The sequence below is a fragment of the Nerophis lumbriciformis genome, linkage group LG12 (assembly GCF_033978685.3).
Source record: "Nerophis lumbriciformis linkage group LG12, RoL_Nlum_v2.1, whole genome shotgun sequence".
Lineage (NCBI taxonomy): Eukaryota > Metazoa > Chordata > Actinopteri > Syngnathiformes > Syngnathidae > Nerophis > Nerophis lumbriciformis.
In genome coordinates, this window is record NC_084559.2 from 33,290,791 (window position 1) to 33,309,246 (window position 18,456).

The window sequence follows — 18,456 nt, forward strand, 5'->3', positions numbered from 1 at the left end:
GCGCCAAACGTATATGTTTGTCATAAAACAGACTGCAAAATGTTTTAGAGGAGTCCCCTTGACTGCGTAAGTGGAGATGGACTACACAGAATGGACATAAGTGAAGAAATCACAAACCTGCCGAAAGGAGCTTGGAAAGTCATCAGCACATTCTACTTTCCTGATACCTTTTCCCCCTCCACCCTCTGAGGCCTTAATGACAACTGGATAACCAATTTCATTTGCTCCCTGGAAAAAAAGACCGAAAGATGCAATTACCTGAGTTATTTGGTACAACGGTAGAAAACCTTGTTCAAAAGGCTTACCGCCAAACCCTTGTCTATGTCAAGAACACAGCCTTGTCTGTAGACTTCTTGAGGAACACTGATTATGTTGCCAGGTATTTGGTCATCCTCTGCCCAGTCTACTCTTAAACCTGAAGTACAAGAACAGGCAGAGTATAGTTACACATTTTCTCAGTGTATAAACAGCAGATATCCAAAACAAAAGCTGTCTAAAAATCTGCTTAGTGCAGTCCTACACCACTTCAAAGATATTCTGCACGTGTATCTAAGCTGTGGCTGCAGAATAATAGAATGGAACTTTGAAAATCGAACACCCCAGAGGTTGTACTTCCAAAAATAATTGTGGGTAAGAATGGACTTTGAAATACAGAAAAAAAAATGGATGACATTACTTTTCACTGCACTTTACAAGTCCTTCGCATGAGAGGATGTTCTGCTTTTTTTTGCATTTTGATGAATCACTATAAAAGAAGGACCAACCTTTTTGAAAATAAAGGGCAGAATGGTAAGAATATACACTGTAAGTAATATAATGATTGTCTAAACAATTTTCCTGGAAAGTTAATTAATCTTTTAAGATGGCAAATCTTTCAACTGAGAATAAATTACAGGGATACCTCAATTTAAGATTATGCCAACCTCGGAGTATTTCAAAATACTTTGGCTGATTGTTTCTTGGCGGTTGGCACTTGTTTCTGTGGATTGAGCATACCCATAAGAAACGAAAATGTGAATTCAAATCATGGAGGCAATTTTGTCTTGTTCCAAACAAGCCGTTTTAGATTTGCCCTGACTTGTGACGTTGAACAAGATGTGACGTCAGTGGATTTCTGCATACATGGTAGAGGTTTACCCGAAGAGCTTTGACAAGTACACCATTGTAGTCCGAAGTTCAAGTCACTAAGTTCCTTCTTTTTCATATCCTTTTGTTGTGGGACAGACAGGCTCATCATACATGTACATATACATGTACATGCATGCTAAAATCCTGTGCTGTGGCCATTTCTGATAAATAGTAGCGTATAGTTCTAACATATCTGTCAGTAGACTCGATATGAAAACACTTAAAACTACAACATGGCTGACGGGGAGAAGACGCAGTCGAAGTAGAAGCACGTAAACCTTTCTCTTTCTTTTTTTTTTGTCACACACATACTATGTCTGCATTTGACCCATCACCCTAACCCCCTGGGGGGTGAGGAGAGCAGTGAGCATTAGCTATGGCCACACCTGGGAATTATTTTGGTGATTTAACTCCCAATTCCAACCCTTGATGCAGTTAAGACTAACCACAAAATGGCACATCCTGAAGAGATATATTATATACATATTTTATATCATATTACATACACTATATTGCTAAAAGTGTTTAGCCACTTGCCTTGACTCACATATGAACTTGAAGTGCCATCCCATTCCTAACCCATAGGGTTCAATATGCTGTCGGTCCACATTTCGCAGCTATTACAGCTTCAACTCTTCTGGGAAGGTTGTCCACAAGGTTGCGGAGTGTGTTTATAGGAATTTTCGACCATTCTTCCAAAAGTGCATTGGTGAGGTCACACACTGATGTTGGTCGAGAAGGCCTAGCTATCAATCTCCATTCTAATTCATTCCAAATGTGTTCTATCGGGTTCAGGTCAGGTCAGGCCAGTCATAAGCATCCACACCAGACTCTGTCATCCATGTCTTTATGGACCTTGCTTTGTGCACTGGTGCACAGTCATGATGAAAGAGGAAGGGGCCCGCTCCAAACTGTTCCCACAAGGTTGGGAGCATGGAATTGTCCAAAGTGTTTTGGTATGCTGGAGCATTCAAAGTTCATTTCACTGGAACTAAGGGGCCAAGCCAAACTCCTGAAAAACAACCCCACACCATAATTCCTCCTCCACCAAATTTCACACTCGGCACAATGCAGTCCGAAATGTACTGTTCTTCTGGCAACCTCCAAACCCAGATGGAAAACCGTGATTCATCACTCCAGAGAACGCGTCTCCACTGCTCTAAAGTCCAGTGGCGACGTGCTTTACACCACTATATCCGATGCTTTGCATTGGACTTGGTGATGTATGGCTTAGATGCCGCTGCTCGGCCATGGAAACCCATTCCATGAAGCTCTCTGCGTACTGTACGTGGGCTAATTGGAAGGTCACATGAAGTTTGGACCTCTGTAGCAACTGACTGTGCAGAAAGTCGGCGACCTCTTTGCACTATACGCTTCAGCATCCGCTGACCCCTCTGTCAGTTTACGTGGCCTACCACTTCGTGGCTGAGTTGCTGTTGTTCCCAAACTTCCATTTTCTTATAATAAGGCCGACAGTTGACTTTGGAATATTTAGGAGCAAGGAAACTTCACGACTGGATTTGTTGCACAGGTGGCATCCTATGACATTTCCACGCTGGAAATCACTGAGCTCCTGAGAGCGGCCCATTCTTTCACAAATGTTTGTAGAAACAGTCTCCATGCCTAAGTGCTTGATTTTATACACCTGTGGCCGGGCCAAGTGATTATGACACTTGATTCTGATCATTTGGATGGGTGGCCAAATAGTGTATTTTAAGCCTTGCTGACCACACAAATTATATACAAGAAAGGCTGACACTGCTCTGGTTGGTGCACGGTACATGAAAAAACACATTAGTTGCGCCACTTTCCGCAGAGGCTAACAACACCAACGGCTTCACTTCGCTGAAAAGCAACCATGAGCCCGATAAGACAAACTCAACAAAGCAATACAGCATTGAAACCGGACTTAAAAGTGTTAATAGGAACTCTACAAAACAATGTCAATGAGGTACAAGGTGACAATCTCCATGAACAGGTTATCAAGAGTGTACAAAAGGATGTCGGAAATCTACAAGGTGTGGCTCGGTTGATAGGGCGGCCGTGCCAGCAACTTGAGGGTTCCAGGTTCGATCCCCGCTTCCACTGCCATTGTGTCCTTGGGCAAGATACTTTACCCACCTGCTCCCAGTGCCACCCACACTTGTTTTAATGTCACTCAGATAATGGGTTTCACTATGTAAAGCGCTTTGAGTCACTAGAGAAAAGCGCTATATAAATGTAATTCAATCCACTACATCAATGGTGTATACAAAGATGTCGAAAATCTCCAAGAACTGATTGTCAGACAAAGAAAAGAATATTGTGAGGATATGATAGAAATGAGAAAGTTCAGAGAAATGAAGATTCTCAGTGAAGACAACACAGCATTAAGACAGGAGATGGAGAAGCTGAAAGAGGAGAATGCAACATCGCGCCAAGAGTTGGACACCAAAGCAGCAAGACAACACCCATTGGGACAACAGCAATGTTGTGGAGAACATGAAAAAGGACACCGATAACATTGATTTGGAGAACTTCAGGGAGGAGAAGGCAGCAATGAGACAACAGCTTATGGCCAGACAACAAGATATCAGCCATCTGGGCACTAAAAAAGGAGCGGATTTTGATCGGAAGAATATGAACTAAATTATATCAACAGAACCAACAAGAACTGAGGAGTAGCGGTGTATGTGATGAAAAACTTGAAATAGATGGAGTAAATATTGAAAGGGTAAAGGAAAACACATATTTGGGTGTAATAATAGATAATAAAATGAACTGGAAATCTCATGTAAAAAATATACAACATAAAGTAGCAAGAAACACATCAATAATGAATATGGGTTGTACTTGTATAGCGCTTTTCTACCTTCAAGGTACTCAAAGCGCTTTGACACTACTTCCACATTTACCCATTCACACACACATTCACACACTGATGGAGGGAGCTGCCATGCAAGGCGCTAACCAGCACCCATCAGGAGCAAGGGTGAAGTGTCTTGCTCAGGACACAACGGACATGACGAGGTTGGTACTAGGTGGGGATTGAACCAGGGACCCTCGGGTCGCGCACGGCCATTCTTCCACTGCGCCACGCCGTCCCTAATAAATAGAATAGAATAGAATAAAGCTAAATATCTTCTGGACCAAAAATCCCTCCATATTCTCTACTGCTCGCTAGTGTTACCATATCTGAGTTATTGTGTAGACACATGGGGAAACAACTACAAATGTGCACTTCATTCACTAACAGTGTTACAAAAAGATCAATTAGAATAATACATAATGTTGGATATAGAGAACATACAAACCCTTTATTAATTGAATTAAAAATATTGAAATTCAATGACTTGGTGCATTTGCAAACAGTTAAAATGATGTACAAAGCAAACTGTAACTTGCTACCCAAGAATGTAAAACAATTCTTCTCAACAAAAGAGGACAAAAATAAACTTAGAGGAAAATCTAATTTAAAACATGTGTATGCATGTACAACACTTAAGACCTTTAGCATATCAGTACAATATGTGTAATTAAATTATGGAATTAATTACGCAAGGAAATCAAACAAAGCACAAATATGATTCAGTTTAAGAAACTGTTCAAACTATGAGTGTCTCAAAGTACAAAGAAGATTAATTATAATAAACATCTTGAACCTTAAAAAAAAAATCTCATTCACGCTGTGAACCATAAATTGCTTAAATATTTATTTTTGAGCACTTTAATTATTGTGTATATGTTTCATATTCATGTATTTAATATTTATTTACTTACTTATTGTAAAATAATGTATTTACTCATTTATTTATGCACTGTTCTGTTACAAACAGACAACAAATAAATGAGATAAAACTGCTATGATATGAAAAGGGGTAGAATTATATAAGCTCTGCTTCTTCCTACTCTTCTTCGGACGTGCAGTAATGAAACAACTGGAAATAAGTGATGCAGTACTTTGTAATTGTATTGTATGCATGTTTGAAATAAACTGAAACTAACTAACGGTCAGAAAGCGGCTTGAAGATGGTCTGTAAAACTATGGAAATGTATTTTGACCACAAGAAAATGTTTTAGATGTAGAAAGAAATCATGATACGTCCCCTTTAAGTTGCAAGCAAAAATTTGAGTAACGAGCATCCCCTCCATTAGTTGGCGTAGCAAATGTCACAGTGAACCCAGTGAGATCCGACCAAAACATCTGGTCTAACACGCTAGCATTAGCTTACAGTTAGAAATCGACATAACTTTGTTTTTCCAAGCACGGGAAGGAAGTTAGTGAATGTGAGAGACTGTGCTGACAAAAAGAAGTGGATGATATACAAACCCCGTTTCCATATGAGTTGGGAAATTGTGTTAGATGTAAATATAAACGGAATACAATGATTTGCAAATCCTTTTCAACCCATATTCAATTGAATGCACTACAAAGACAAGATATTTGATGTTCAAACTCATAAACTTTATTTTTTTTTTGCAAATAATAATTAACTTAGAATTTCATGGCTGCAACACGTGCCAAAGTAGTTGGGAAAGGGCATGTTCATCACTGTTTTACATCACCTTTTCTTTTAACAACACTCAAACGATTGGGAACTGAGGAAACTAATTGTTGAAGCTTTGAAAGTGGAATTCTTTCCCATTCTTGTTTTATGTAAAGCTTCAGTTGTTCAACAGTCCGGGGTCTCCACTGTCGTATTTTACGCTTCATAATGCGCCACACATTTTCGATGGGAGACAGGTCTGGACTGCAGGCGGACCAGGAAAGTACCAGCACTCTTTTTTTACGAAGCCACGCTGTTGTAACACGTGCTGAATGTGGCTTGGCATTGTCTTGCTGAAATAAGCAGGGGCGCCCATGAAAAAGACGGCGCTTAGATGGCAGCATATGTTGTTCCAAAACCTGTATGTACCTTTCAGCATTAATGGTACCTTCACAGATGTGTAAGTTACCCATGCCTTGGGCACTAATGCACCCCCATACCATCACAGATGCTGGCTTTTCAACATAACAATAACAGTCTGGATGGTTCGCTTCCCCTTTGGTCCGGATGACACGATGTCGAATATTTTCAAAAACAATTTGAAATGTGGACTCGTCAGACCACAGAACACTTTTCCACTTTGCATGAGTCCATCTTAGATGATCTCGGGCCCAGAGTAGCCGGCGGCGTTTCTGGATGTTGTTGATAAATGGCTTTCGCTTTGCATAGATGTAGCGACGAAATGTATTTAGTGACAGTGGTTTTCTGAAGTGTTCCTGAGCCCATGTGGTGATATCCTTTAGAGATTGATGTCGGTTTTTGATACAGTGCCGTCTGAGGGATCGAAGGTCACGGTCATTCAATGTTGGTTTCCGGCCATGCCGCTTACGTGGAGTGATTTCTCCAGATTCCCTGAACCTTTTGATGATATTATGGACCGTAGATGTTGAAATCCCTAAATTTCTTGCAATTGCACTTTGAGAAACGTTGTTCTTAAACTGTTTGACTATTTGCTCATGCAGTTGTGGACAAAGGGGTGTATCTCGCCCCATCCTTTCTTGTGAAAGACTGAGCATTTTTTGGGAAGCTGTTTTTATACCTAATCAAGGCACCCACCTGTTCCCAAATAGCCTGCACACCTGTGGGATGTTCCAAATAAGTGTTTGATGAGCATTCTTCAACTTTATCAGTATTTATTGCCACCTTTCCCAACTTCTTTGTCACGTGTTGCTGGCATCAAATTCTAAAGTTAATGATTATTTGCAAAAAAAAAAAATGTTTATCAGTTTGAACATCAAATTTGTTGTCTTTGTAGCATATTCAACTGAATATGGGTTGAAAATGATTTGCAAATCATTGTATTCCGTTTATATTTACATCTAACACAATTTCCCAACTCATATGGAAACAGGGTTTGTGGTTGTCAGTCGTACATTATATTGTATTATTGTATACACTATTTCCAAAAGTTTGTATTTCTTTTTAAAAGGCATGTTACATATAAATAGTGCTGTTTTTGGAGGGTCAATCACCAAAAAAGAGATTTCAATTATTCTTTATGAGGGACGTTGATTTGAAATACTAATGTTTTGAGTTAAGAACGCCATCACAGAACCAATTTAGCTCGTAAGTTGAAATACTACTCAACATTAATAACTTAAATAACATTCAAACTAAGCATAATTCGATCATAATTATCACAGATTGCATTTGACCTTTGAAGAGGTTCTGCTATATTTCCAAATTTACCAAACAATATCAGTCTAGGGGTCAGGAGCATTTGCTTACATTGTGTAAAATGAGACAAGGAGAACAGGTGAAAACATCACCTGATCCGCTCCATGGTAGTGTGGGAATGTCTGCACTCTGGGCCACAATGGAAGAAGCCACCTTATCGCCAAGAGCCCACATAGCTTTGCTGGATGGCCCTAGAATAAACACTTCATTAAAATAAAAGCACAAGCACATACAAATGCAAAAAATATGTTGTACCTAAGAATGAAATGCCTGCTTTACTCAGCAACTCGGGCAGTTTGGGATTTTCTGAGGCGTGACCCCAGCCCGCCCACACTGCCTGTTAATCATGACACATAGACAATAGTATTTTATTGCACTTTTTATCAGCAAGTCAAACAGGCAAAAGAGAAAACCAGCCAAAAAAATTACATAGACAATTTTACCTGCACAGGGATTCTTTTTGCGATGTCCACTATCAACTCAACGTTTGCGTAATTGTTATTGTTTGCCCCACCAGGAACAGGAACATAATGGTCTGCCATTTTGATGTATTCTGAAAACAAAAACAGTGAGATAATGATTCATTTTTGCAGCATGTTGATGAAATGTTCAAATGTGAGGGTCAAGTTACACCTGCATTAGCTTTCAAGTCTTCAGGGGTGACCATGACCACAAAGCGAATTGTCCGCTCATTGCGAAACATCTCGTAGGACCAACGACGAATTGAGCGCATGCATTTGACTGCAGCAATGCCATTGTTGGCGATCAACACCTGTTGCAGAAACACTCGATTGGCTAGCAGAACATTGAGTGACTCACACAGCAAAAAAAACATGACACTAGTTAGAACAATAAGAGAATGGCAACAATAAAGCTAAGAAGAGTTAATTGCATCAGGTCACTTATCAATGTATTATATATAGGGATGTAACGATAAACGGTATTAATCGTAACTGCGGTAAAACTTTTGACGGTTAGTATTACCATTTTTAGTAAAAATTATTGAAAAACCGTGCTTGATAGCCGCACTTTGATAAACTCACAGGTGATAGGTGACGAGACTAAATGCTAAAATTAATACAAGACACATTAACGTCATTCTCTATTAAGAAACGCCATACTCTAATCTAAACTTGTATAAACACATTAATGTGTGAGGAACTCAGATATTCAATTGTGTACATTGAACTTACAAACTGTGGCCTCTAAGTACAGAGTGATCAATATATACTCGGAGGACTATGACATGGAAGTGTTTTTACAGTGCCTTCAAGGATCGCTGAACAAAACAGCATGAAGTGAAGCATAAGCATAAGAAACACAAAACAGCTTTCTTACAATGGGTCTATTAAAAAAAAAAAATCAAAAGATTTCAGTGTGTGTACATGTACGGCGTGGCTCGGGTGATACAACGGCCATGCCAGCAACTTAAGGGTTCCAGGTTTGAGCCCAGCTTCCGCCATCCTAGTGATGGCCGTTGTGTCCTTGGGCAAGACACTTCACCCTTGCTCCTGATGGGTCATGGTTAGCACCTTGCATGGCAGCTCCCGCCATCAGTGTGCGAATGTGTGTATGAATAGGCAAATGTGGAAATAGTGTCAAAGCGCTTTGAGTAACTTGAAGGCTTGAAGGTAGAAAAGCGCTATACAAGTCCATTTACCTATTTTGAGCATTCAACAATACAGTGATAATAATGATAACTGTGATCATTTTGGTCACAACAGTGATATGACATTTTCATATTGTTAGATACCCAAATATGAGTAAAACACAATTTACTGACACATTACTGGGCAAACAACTCAGCCCTTATAACTACAAGGACAATCAGTACTTTGCAGACCTATGCCAAGGCCAAACTGTAGCCAAAAGCTTACTTTGACGTCATTGTTGAATTTTTGGCCGCCAAAAGATACATGTATATGATTTTAATTTGAATACATTTATATCAGGGGTGTAACTGTACGGCATCCTCAAGGTTCCCTTCATTTTCGATACAGTGAGAGAGAAAAAATGCAAAACAGACTTCTTAGCTTTTGTGTTCAAGAATTTTTAAAATGAAGCATGAAAATGCAATTGCCATCTGCTGGTTGGTAATTCTCCAATAAAAAATAAAAATATAGTCCAATATAGGATTCTGCTGAAGGTACACTTCTTAACACTACTGTACTTATAATTTGTACCTAGTGGGAAATCAGTGCGTTGCGTTCTTTTCAATACAAATGCGAACCGATTTGAGATACAAATACATGTATTTGTTACACCCTTACACCCTACACACACATACATACATACATATATATATATATATATATATAAATGTATATAAATATACATAAATGTGTATATATATATATAAAAATGTACACAAATATACATAAATGTATATATATATATATATATAAACTTATATATATATATATATATATATATATATATATATATATATATATATATATATATATATATATATATATATATATATATATATATATTTATACATATGTATATATATATATAAATTTTTTTTTTTTATTTAGCCTTTATTTAACCAGGTAAAATCCCGTTGAGATCAATTATATATATATATATATATATATATATATATATATATATATATATATATATATATATATATATATATATATATATATATATATATATATATATATATTTATATATATATTTATATACACAATTATAAAAAATACAGAGTGATTCATCAAAAGACAAACACACAGACCAACCCATGTTAATAACGTTAAACAACAGTTTTCTCTTTATCTTACTTTTTCAATGACACGGTTGCCACCAAAGCGAGTGACAAACTCAGCAGGCGAGGCGACAGTAAAGTCCCGCTGTAGATCCATCTTTCTGTGTTCACGTCCCTTTTTCACCAAGTGTAGACCAGACATGCTGGGCCTGGGGAGGAAAACCTTAGAATGAATTGTCTTGCCCTATGTTCCCTACATAAGCCAGGTAGATGAAGTTCCCCAAATAAAGCCACACAGGTAAACAGCTGAGAAGCGGTACCAGTCAAGAGAAGAAAACAGGCTATGAAAATCAAAAGTCAAAGTACAGTTTGTGTCTGAACCAGCCAATCTTGGGCCTTATCTTGCTATCTGCTGTTGTCAAGTGCAACTTTAGCCATAACATGCTAGAAGTAGAAGTATTCTTAACAGTAATATGGGAGTGATACTGTTGAGATTTACACCACTAAATTGTCACAGTATAGGAATGTTCTAAAAGTGCATTGAGACTCCTCTATACTTACATTATGGTAGTGAGTAGTAAAAAAAGAATGAAGTGTTTCTCAGAAAACACTTGGAAGCTTAGAAATCTAGGGTGAGAGAAAAATGGTCTTGATTCTCTTTTATGCGTATGGAGTTGACAATCCCTGAAGTCTTTGAAGTCTCTGAAGTATTGGGCCTTTGTACATAGATTAAATCTAAATCTGAAGGGATAAATATATGACACACCTCTGAGGAAAAGGCATTTAAGCACCGTCAATTCCAACGGATCACAGCAGTTGGACCATTAGTGACTGGAACTGTTGTTGAAATGCTTAGGATACCATCAATGAAATTGGCACGCAGTTTTGCGTTGAAGTGCATGCAAACGTAGAATCTGCATGTACACTTCCCTAAACTGCGAGTGACTGTACTTGTTGCTCCCTTTTTAGTAGTCAAACAATGTTAATATCAATTCTCTGATGTTTTTCTTTACAGTGTTTACTGATAAAAGCAACATAACAGAAGCGGCGACGCCACACAGCAGTTAACAACTGTTGTACTGTACACTTTCCTCTTACGGAGCTTGTTGCTATAACTAAACAAATACCAATATAAGCTCCAACTACAGTACAGCTAGCATGAGCAATATTTGTTGAAACAAGCCTGCAGATGTTTAGATTGCAGACATGTATAAAATGTTGAAACTTAACACAAAACACCCATATACGGTGTCAAATGACACACTCAAAATGGACTGACCTTTGGAGATACGGGAACCAGGTGGCACTTTGACAAATATCTCCCTCCATATTGTAGCAACCCTTTGTAACCTTGTGTGTTCTAACGGTAAGATTAGTTACACTTCCTGTCAAGCTGTGCCTTTTGCTTCTCCGCCCTCCCACAAGTAAAGATAGGACCGATCACAAGCCGCTCATTACGAGTTGAGACAGAGCAGGGCCAACAGTGGGAGAGAACAAAGCGTTTGTTCATTTGAAGAAGGGAACTACTTTAAGCACATGGAAAATATTTGCTCTTGGACATAGGACGGCTTGAGTTTTTGTAAGACTGGCCAAGTTTTGGTCTTATTTGAATATTCAAAAGGAACCACTAAAGTAAACAGAAACCATTCCACAAAGCTAGTGAAACATTTTGTTTAGATTTCAAAACCATTTTCCTCCACATAGACATCATCTGTTCCTGTGTGGTCTGAAGTTATGAGCATGTCATTCAAGTGTAAAATGTAGTGCTATCAAATCATTATTATTTTTTTAATGAAGTTAAGCACACTTTTGAATTTGGACTAATCATAATATAGGCTCCAGCACCCCTCGCGACCCCGAAAGGGACAAGTGGTACAAAATGGATGGATGGACCATCAATCACAGTTGCTACAAAAGTGTTTCACTTATTTGTGGCACTTTTGTTGACAACACTGCTTGTTGCCAATGTGCTGTAGCATTCTTGCTAGCGGCTGCCTGAAAACGTGTTTTGTTTATAATATGCTATCTTAAACTTGTTGTGGTGCAATAACAAATGCAAACTACCTTGGTTTTATCGTCAGGTGTGTATTTGGAAGTAAAATGTGCAACCTCCGTTGCATATAGCATCCTACGCCACCTTACAGAAAAACATCTGCGGTTAAGTTAATAAATTGTGTGATTTATTCATGAATAATGCAATATTTTTTTGGTATTAATCACATGCGTTAACACGTTAAAATTTGACAGTCCTAGTAAAATAAGATAACCACTGCTAATATTAAAACTAGATCTATCCAATTGAATGCATGAATTTGTCTAATTCCAATATCGTTATAAATCAGATTAAAAGTTTAACACATTTAACCAATATTCAGCACAGAATGAGTCTAAATCCCTGAAATGTGTCTGGCAATGCATTTCAGGCAGTGTACCTAATGTTCTGAGTCATGACCGAGAGAATACAACGTTTAAGTTTCTTTTCCATGGTGTCTGGAAAAAAGACAGTGGCGACGACTTCTGGATATACTTTATATCTAAATAGTGGACATTTTTTAAAGATAAATTGGTACTTTTAGGGAGGATGGGGCGTGGTTTCATTTGCAATCTGGGAACACCTCCAGAAACGAAGATCTTGCAGACAAACTCAAAAAACAGGATATAAAGGACCTCCAGAAACGAAGATCTTGCAGACAAACTCAAAAAACAGGATATAAAGGAACACCTCCAGAAACGAAGATCTTGCAGACAAACTCAAAAAACAGGATATAAAGGGACTGTTGAGCAAAAAACGTACGAAGAATTTACACAATGCATAGCCAATACATACTACCTAGACCAGTGGTCCCCAACCACCGGGCCGTGGATCGATTGGTACCGGTCCGCACAAGAAATTAAAACAAAAACAAAAAAAATAAATAACTTTTTTTTTTTTTTTGGTATTAAATCAACATAAAAAACACAAGATTACAATTAGTGCATCAACCCAAAAAACCTCCCTCCCCCATTTACACTCATTCACACTCATTCGCACAAAAGGGTTGTTTCTTTCTGTTATTAATATTTCTGGTTCCTACATTATATATCAATATAGATCAATACAGTCTGCAGGGATACAGTCCGTAAGCACACATGATTGTATTTTTTTGTGACAAAAAAATAAATACCATACCCCCCCGGTACGTGGGACAAATTTTCAAACGTTGACCGGTCCGCAGTTACAAAAAGGTTGGGGACCACTGACCTAGACCACAAGGAAGTGGTTTAAATGTATATTAGAATCATCATCTTTAAGGGAAAAAGGTGGTGGTGGGATGGTATTTTTTTTTGTGTTTTTTTTTTGTCATAAAAAAATAACCTTTTTGTACCTGCGGACCGGTTAATGCTTGAAAATTTGTCCCACGGACCGGGGCGGGGGGTTTTGTCATAAAAAAATACAATCATGTGTGCTTACGGACTGTATCCCTGCAGACTGCATTGATCTATATTGATATATAATATAGGAACCAGAAATATTAATAACAGAAAGAAACAACCTTTTTGTGCGAATGAGTGTGAATGAGTATAAATGGGTGTGGGAGGTTTTTAGGGTTGGTGCACTAATTGTAAGTGCATCTTGTGTTTTTTATGTTGATTTAATAAAAAAACAAAAAAACAATTTTTTTTATTTTTAATTTCTTGTGCCAATCGATCCACGGACCGGTACCGGGCCACGGTCCGGTGGTTGGGGACCACTGGTCTACATAACATGTAATGGTGGTTTTTTGGTCAACATTTTGCATAGATCATGTTTTACAGACCGTCTTAAAGCTGCTTTCTGACAATCTGTACAGAATGCGCCGTTTTGTGGGCGGACTTATTTACATTCTTCTAGTTCCACTGCGTCTTCTCCCCGTCATCCATTTTGTAGTTTTTAGCCCTTCCATATGGAGTCTCCTGACAGATCGAAGTTCGAACTGTACACTACTTTGTATTAGAAATGGCAATAGCGGAGGATGCCCAATAAGAGGATAGAAGGAAAAAAAAAGGAACTTGTTGACTACAGCGTCAGGCTACAATGGCAGACTTACGCAAAGCACTTCAGGTACATTTTGACCATATATGGAGATATTCCCTGACGTCACTAATGGAAAAAAGGCACTTATGGGGCAAACTCCAAATTATTTCATTTAGAGCAAGGGTGTCAAAACTCATTTTAGCTCTGGGGCCGCATGGAGGAAAATCTATTCCCACGCGGGCCAGACTGGTAAAATCATGGCATTAAAACTTTTAAATGAAGACAACTTCAGATTTTTTTGTTTGTCTTACTTCATCAAAAATAGAACAAGCATATTCTGAAAATGTACATATTACAAATAATCCTCTTAGCAAAACACTTCAAGCTAGTTAAAAATTCTGAGGAAAAAAATTGGTGCAGTTTCAAAACAACCATGAAGAACACAATGAATTTCGACTTTGTCTCAGTGGTTTTTTTTTGTTCAAGTCATTCAACTTTAAGCACTTCCTGTTCATTATAAACGTTTGGAAAAGCAATTGAGTGTTTCCTAAAACTGCTGAAATAGTGAAATCCGCAACTGCCACAACACATTAATTTATCATCATTCAAATATTACACTTATAATATAAACAAAACAGTTATCATAATGACACCATAGTCAAAATCAAGGTAACATAACTACAAACTTTAACAATGTGAACATAGTAGATTTAAGTACGAAATAAAATAGAACAAACACAACAAATATAGAAAAACAATTTTTTACAATGGAGTTCAGCAAGTGCTGCATGGAACTCTAACTACAAAGATGATGGTCAATTTGACTAAAGTCTTTGCATCTTACAGTTTTGTTATTTCATCCATTGAGTGGATAATTTACAATGAAAGAAGGTATTTTGCGTCGAGACTGCATTAGTCTGCTTCCAACCTCAAAAGGAGCAGCTGATTGCTTGCACCTGCGCTCATTGGAGTAGCGGCAGCCTATTCAGAGGAAGCTTAAAGTCAGCTGACACGTCATCTTTAAACAGTGTCATGTGTGACGTAGGATACACTTGAATTGCTATTGTGACATCCAGTGGACACATTTAGAACAGCAGTTTCTTTCATTAAAAAAAATGCAGCTAATTTTTATATTTAGCAAACTGTTCTTGCGGGCCACGGGCCGGATTAAACCTGTTCGCGGGCCTGATACAGCCCGCCGGCCGTACGTTGACACCCCTGGTTTAGAGGATGTATGAAATAAAGGCAAGACTGTTAAACTGTTCAATATTTCCGCTATGCCTCTGTGGTTTGATTTCAAATTTTTGGGACTTATGCAAAACCCATATACACAAAAACAGGTACCAATAGCTGAGAAAAATTGGTTTTGCATAATAGGTCCCCTTTAAAATAGCACAATAATTCGTGAAAAGAAGTAGTAACAGGTCAACATTATTGTTGATACTTTTGCTTAGAAAAACAGACAGGTTTTATGTTACCATGAACATGATGTTCCATAAACACATTAGATGCCCTTATATTCACCTTATTTCTTAAGTATATTTGTTCATGCAAAATTACATAATTAATAATATGGATTTAAATGAATTATATTTAATTGTGATTAATCAAAATTACACAATCAATAATATGGATTTAAATGAATTATATTTAATTGTGATTAACCAAAATCTATCCACAGCAACCCTGTGATTAATCTAATTAGAACAATTAATCATTTGACAGCACTAATTAAAACAAATAAATATTAATTATGAAAGTGTATTGCAAAGGTAATGTGTGTTGAATTGCATGAAATTGGCTATCAAAATTATAAAGCCTTCCACTTAATAACAAGTAATGCTAGAGTTTTACTGATTTCAATGTGGATCTGCTTACTTCACTTAACTTTCAAAGTATAATTTTCTTATTTTCCTATCTTTCAAGAAGTGTTGCACAAAGTCAAAACTAGCCTTTTGTTACTTGCTGAACTGAGCTCATAATATGTTGGATGTTTTGTGTAGCATTACTATCATGCACCACATTAAATTAATTACAAAGAGTATTTGTAGGTGTCCTTTGCCCCGTGATTGGCCGTGCTTTGACCTGTAGACACAGGACAAACTTAAAAGACGCTCTGGTTTCAATAATAGTGCGAGGGGGTGTGCAGTGGCCGACAATAGCACAGGTCAGTTTGTTGCGGTCAGGTGATAAGGGGCACTTGCTGTAAACATGGCAAGTAGGACCATAAAAACACTCACTGGCTGAGGGCAGGCATCCCACAAAATGAGGACACACTAATCAAGACTAACTGTTACTGAGATGTAGAGGTGGAAGAAATAATCAATTTCTCGATGCTTCGCAATTCGGACATGAAGGATAATATTATAAAATCTATTAGTAAACGTCAATAATGGATAATCGATTTATTTATTGTAAATAAAGTAAAGACCGTTCTAAATTTTGGCTGATTACAGTGAGCCACCTCACCGAAAGATCCGACCAGCTCCTTTATTATAGGGCACTTATTTTGCAGTTTTGCACACAATTCCATTAATTTATTAAATGTGATGTGAATTATTTAATTGTTTCTCATTACAAAACCACTGTTTTTAAAAGTTACAAGTGGTAAACGCTTATTTAGTGAAACGAAAAGAAATGTAAAACTGCATTATTGTATATAAATTAAAGATGCATCAATAGTCGATTTTTAATCGAATACTAGCTCCTGAGTCGTAAACGAATCGTGAGGTGCTCAAAGATTCCCACGTCTACTGAGGTGTGCAAGTTTACACTTACATGTTTGACTCAACACACTATACAAAACATTAAACAAAACTATCTTACTTCATGCCTGAGGAACTGGACTGTGGATCTTCAGAGGATGCCTGATGACGAGAAGATTTGGCGGTGCAGTTCGATGGCTGAAACGCTCCACTCGGTGGTTTGGCTACCAACGGCTCGTCGTCTGAAGAATTATCCTCCGATGCTCCCAGAATAAACTTGAGGCGCTCCCTCGCCTCGGGCCCGGATCTAAGCATTGGCGCTTTGGTTCTTGAAGTTTTTGGGGTGATGATAGGCTCATTCACATGAGGTCCTAACGATGAACCGGGAGCCTGGAGATTGTTATTCTCCTGGTGTGTTGACACACACAGTTTGTCTGGATGAGGGGAGTGTGCAACAGGCACATCCTCCAGTAGTGCAGGAGGACCGCTGCCTGATGACATTTCCTCTCCTTTCTCGGGCATTGATGCTGTATTGATATTAATCCTCCGCAGGAGAAAAAAAATCCATAGGATTAATCCTAAAACTGCTAATGTGAGCATTCCCAGACATCCTCCTGACAATAAAGGGGGGAAAAAAAGAATAAATACATTTTAAAAAATCCATCTAAAATGTGAGCAAATATTCAGAGAGCAAAATATAATGTTTACAACTATTTGCAATTAAACTAATAAAAAAGATAATGAAGAAAATATTCCAATTGTAAAAAATATTAAAATACACAACATTAGGTACACTTGCTCTAATGAGATCCAGTACAAGAGCTGTGACAAATATTCTGCCATCCTAAAGCTATTGTAATTCAGTTTAAAATGGCACTCTCACAGAAGTACTAAATGACACTATATTTCAGGGTTGTCTTCAACCTTAAGGATTTTTATTTTGCCCAGAGTCAACGATCAGTCGAATCTTTGGCGTTCTTTTTAAGAGAAATAAACAGATAGCTGAGATAGGCTCCAGCACCCACCGCGACCCCGAAAGGGACAAGCGGTAGAAAATGGATGGATGGAGTAGTGTATACTGACTAAGTTTCAGTAACGTCACATGGGTGTGCTCTAGCACATTTACGGGAATATTCCCAGTTAATTAAATATATTTATAAAAAGGAATATAGTCTTTCAATAAAGTGAACTAAACAAAGATCTGATTTGCAACTTTTTACACCTAAAAAAAAAGTAAAGCACAGTTTATGGTGTTCTCGGCTCTACTGCAGCACCAAGGGGACATCGAATTTGACTAAATAGAGGAAGTAAATCAGCGGAAAGATCATTACCTTTGCAAAAGGAGCGCTAAACCACCGTGGCGAGGTGGTGCGTCCCAGCCCGATTTTCTGAAGGCCGACGGCGGGTTTCGGCTTGCAAACTCCGTGTCTAACAGCAGCTCGTCCCGACGAGCCTCGACTACGTGCCACATGTAGAAACATCTCCCCACCACTATTGGTGAAATGTTCTTGCTTGTAGACAAACAGATTTAAGAGATATGTGAGGGCAAAACACACCCAGCTGTTTACGTGAAGTCACGCCAGGTTTAATATCCGACGGTTTGACTGCAAAGATAGTGGACCCAGACTCCACCAAATCGAATTGTAAAGATCTTCGACTTATTTGAAGACAGTCCTGCTATTTATTTTTCTTGTCATGGTTGAACTGGGATAG

At 38.1% G+C, this 18,456-nt stretch overlaps 1 protein-coding gene across 3 annotated transcripts in view; it reads right to left on the minus strand.

The window, feature by feature from the left end:
* The window catches only part of acacb (acetyl-CoA carboxylase beta), a 55,681-nt gene that overhangs the window by 33,438 nt on the left and 3,787 nt on the right, over positions 1 to 18,456 (minus strand). For all 3 annotated transcript variants that reach the window (XR_012050747.1, XM_072914346.1, XM_072914345.1), the window contains exons 2-9: positions 16,865 to 17,357; positions 10,121 to 10,253; positions 7,965 to 8,103; positions 7,775 to 7,884; positions 7,587 to 7,668; positions 7,424 to 7,522; positions 306 to 415; positions 118 to 228 (exon numbers count right to left, since the gene is read on the minus strand). Coding sequence is in view for 2 of the 3 variants with exons in the window: in XM_072914346.1 (XP_072770447.1) it covers positions 118 to 228; positions 306 to 415; positions 7,424 to 7,522; positions 7,587 to 7,668; positions 7,775 to 7,884; positions 7,965 to 8,103; positions 10,121 to 10,253; positions 16,865 to 17,343 (1,263 nt within the window). In the remaining variant the exon portion in view is untranslated. The remainder of the gene's footprint in view (positions 1 to 117; positions 229 to 305; positions 416 to 7,423; positions 7,523 to 7,586; positions 7,669 to 7,774; positions 7,885 to 7,964; positions 8,104 to 10,120; positions 10,254 to 16,864; positions 17,358 to 18,456) is intronic.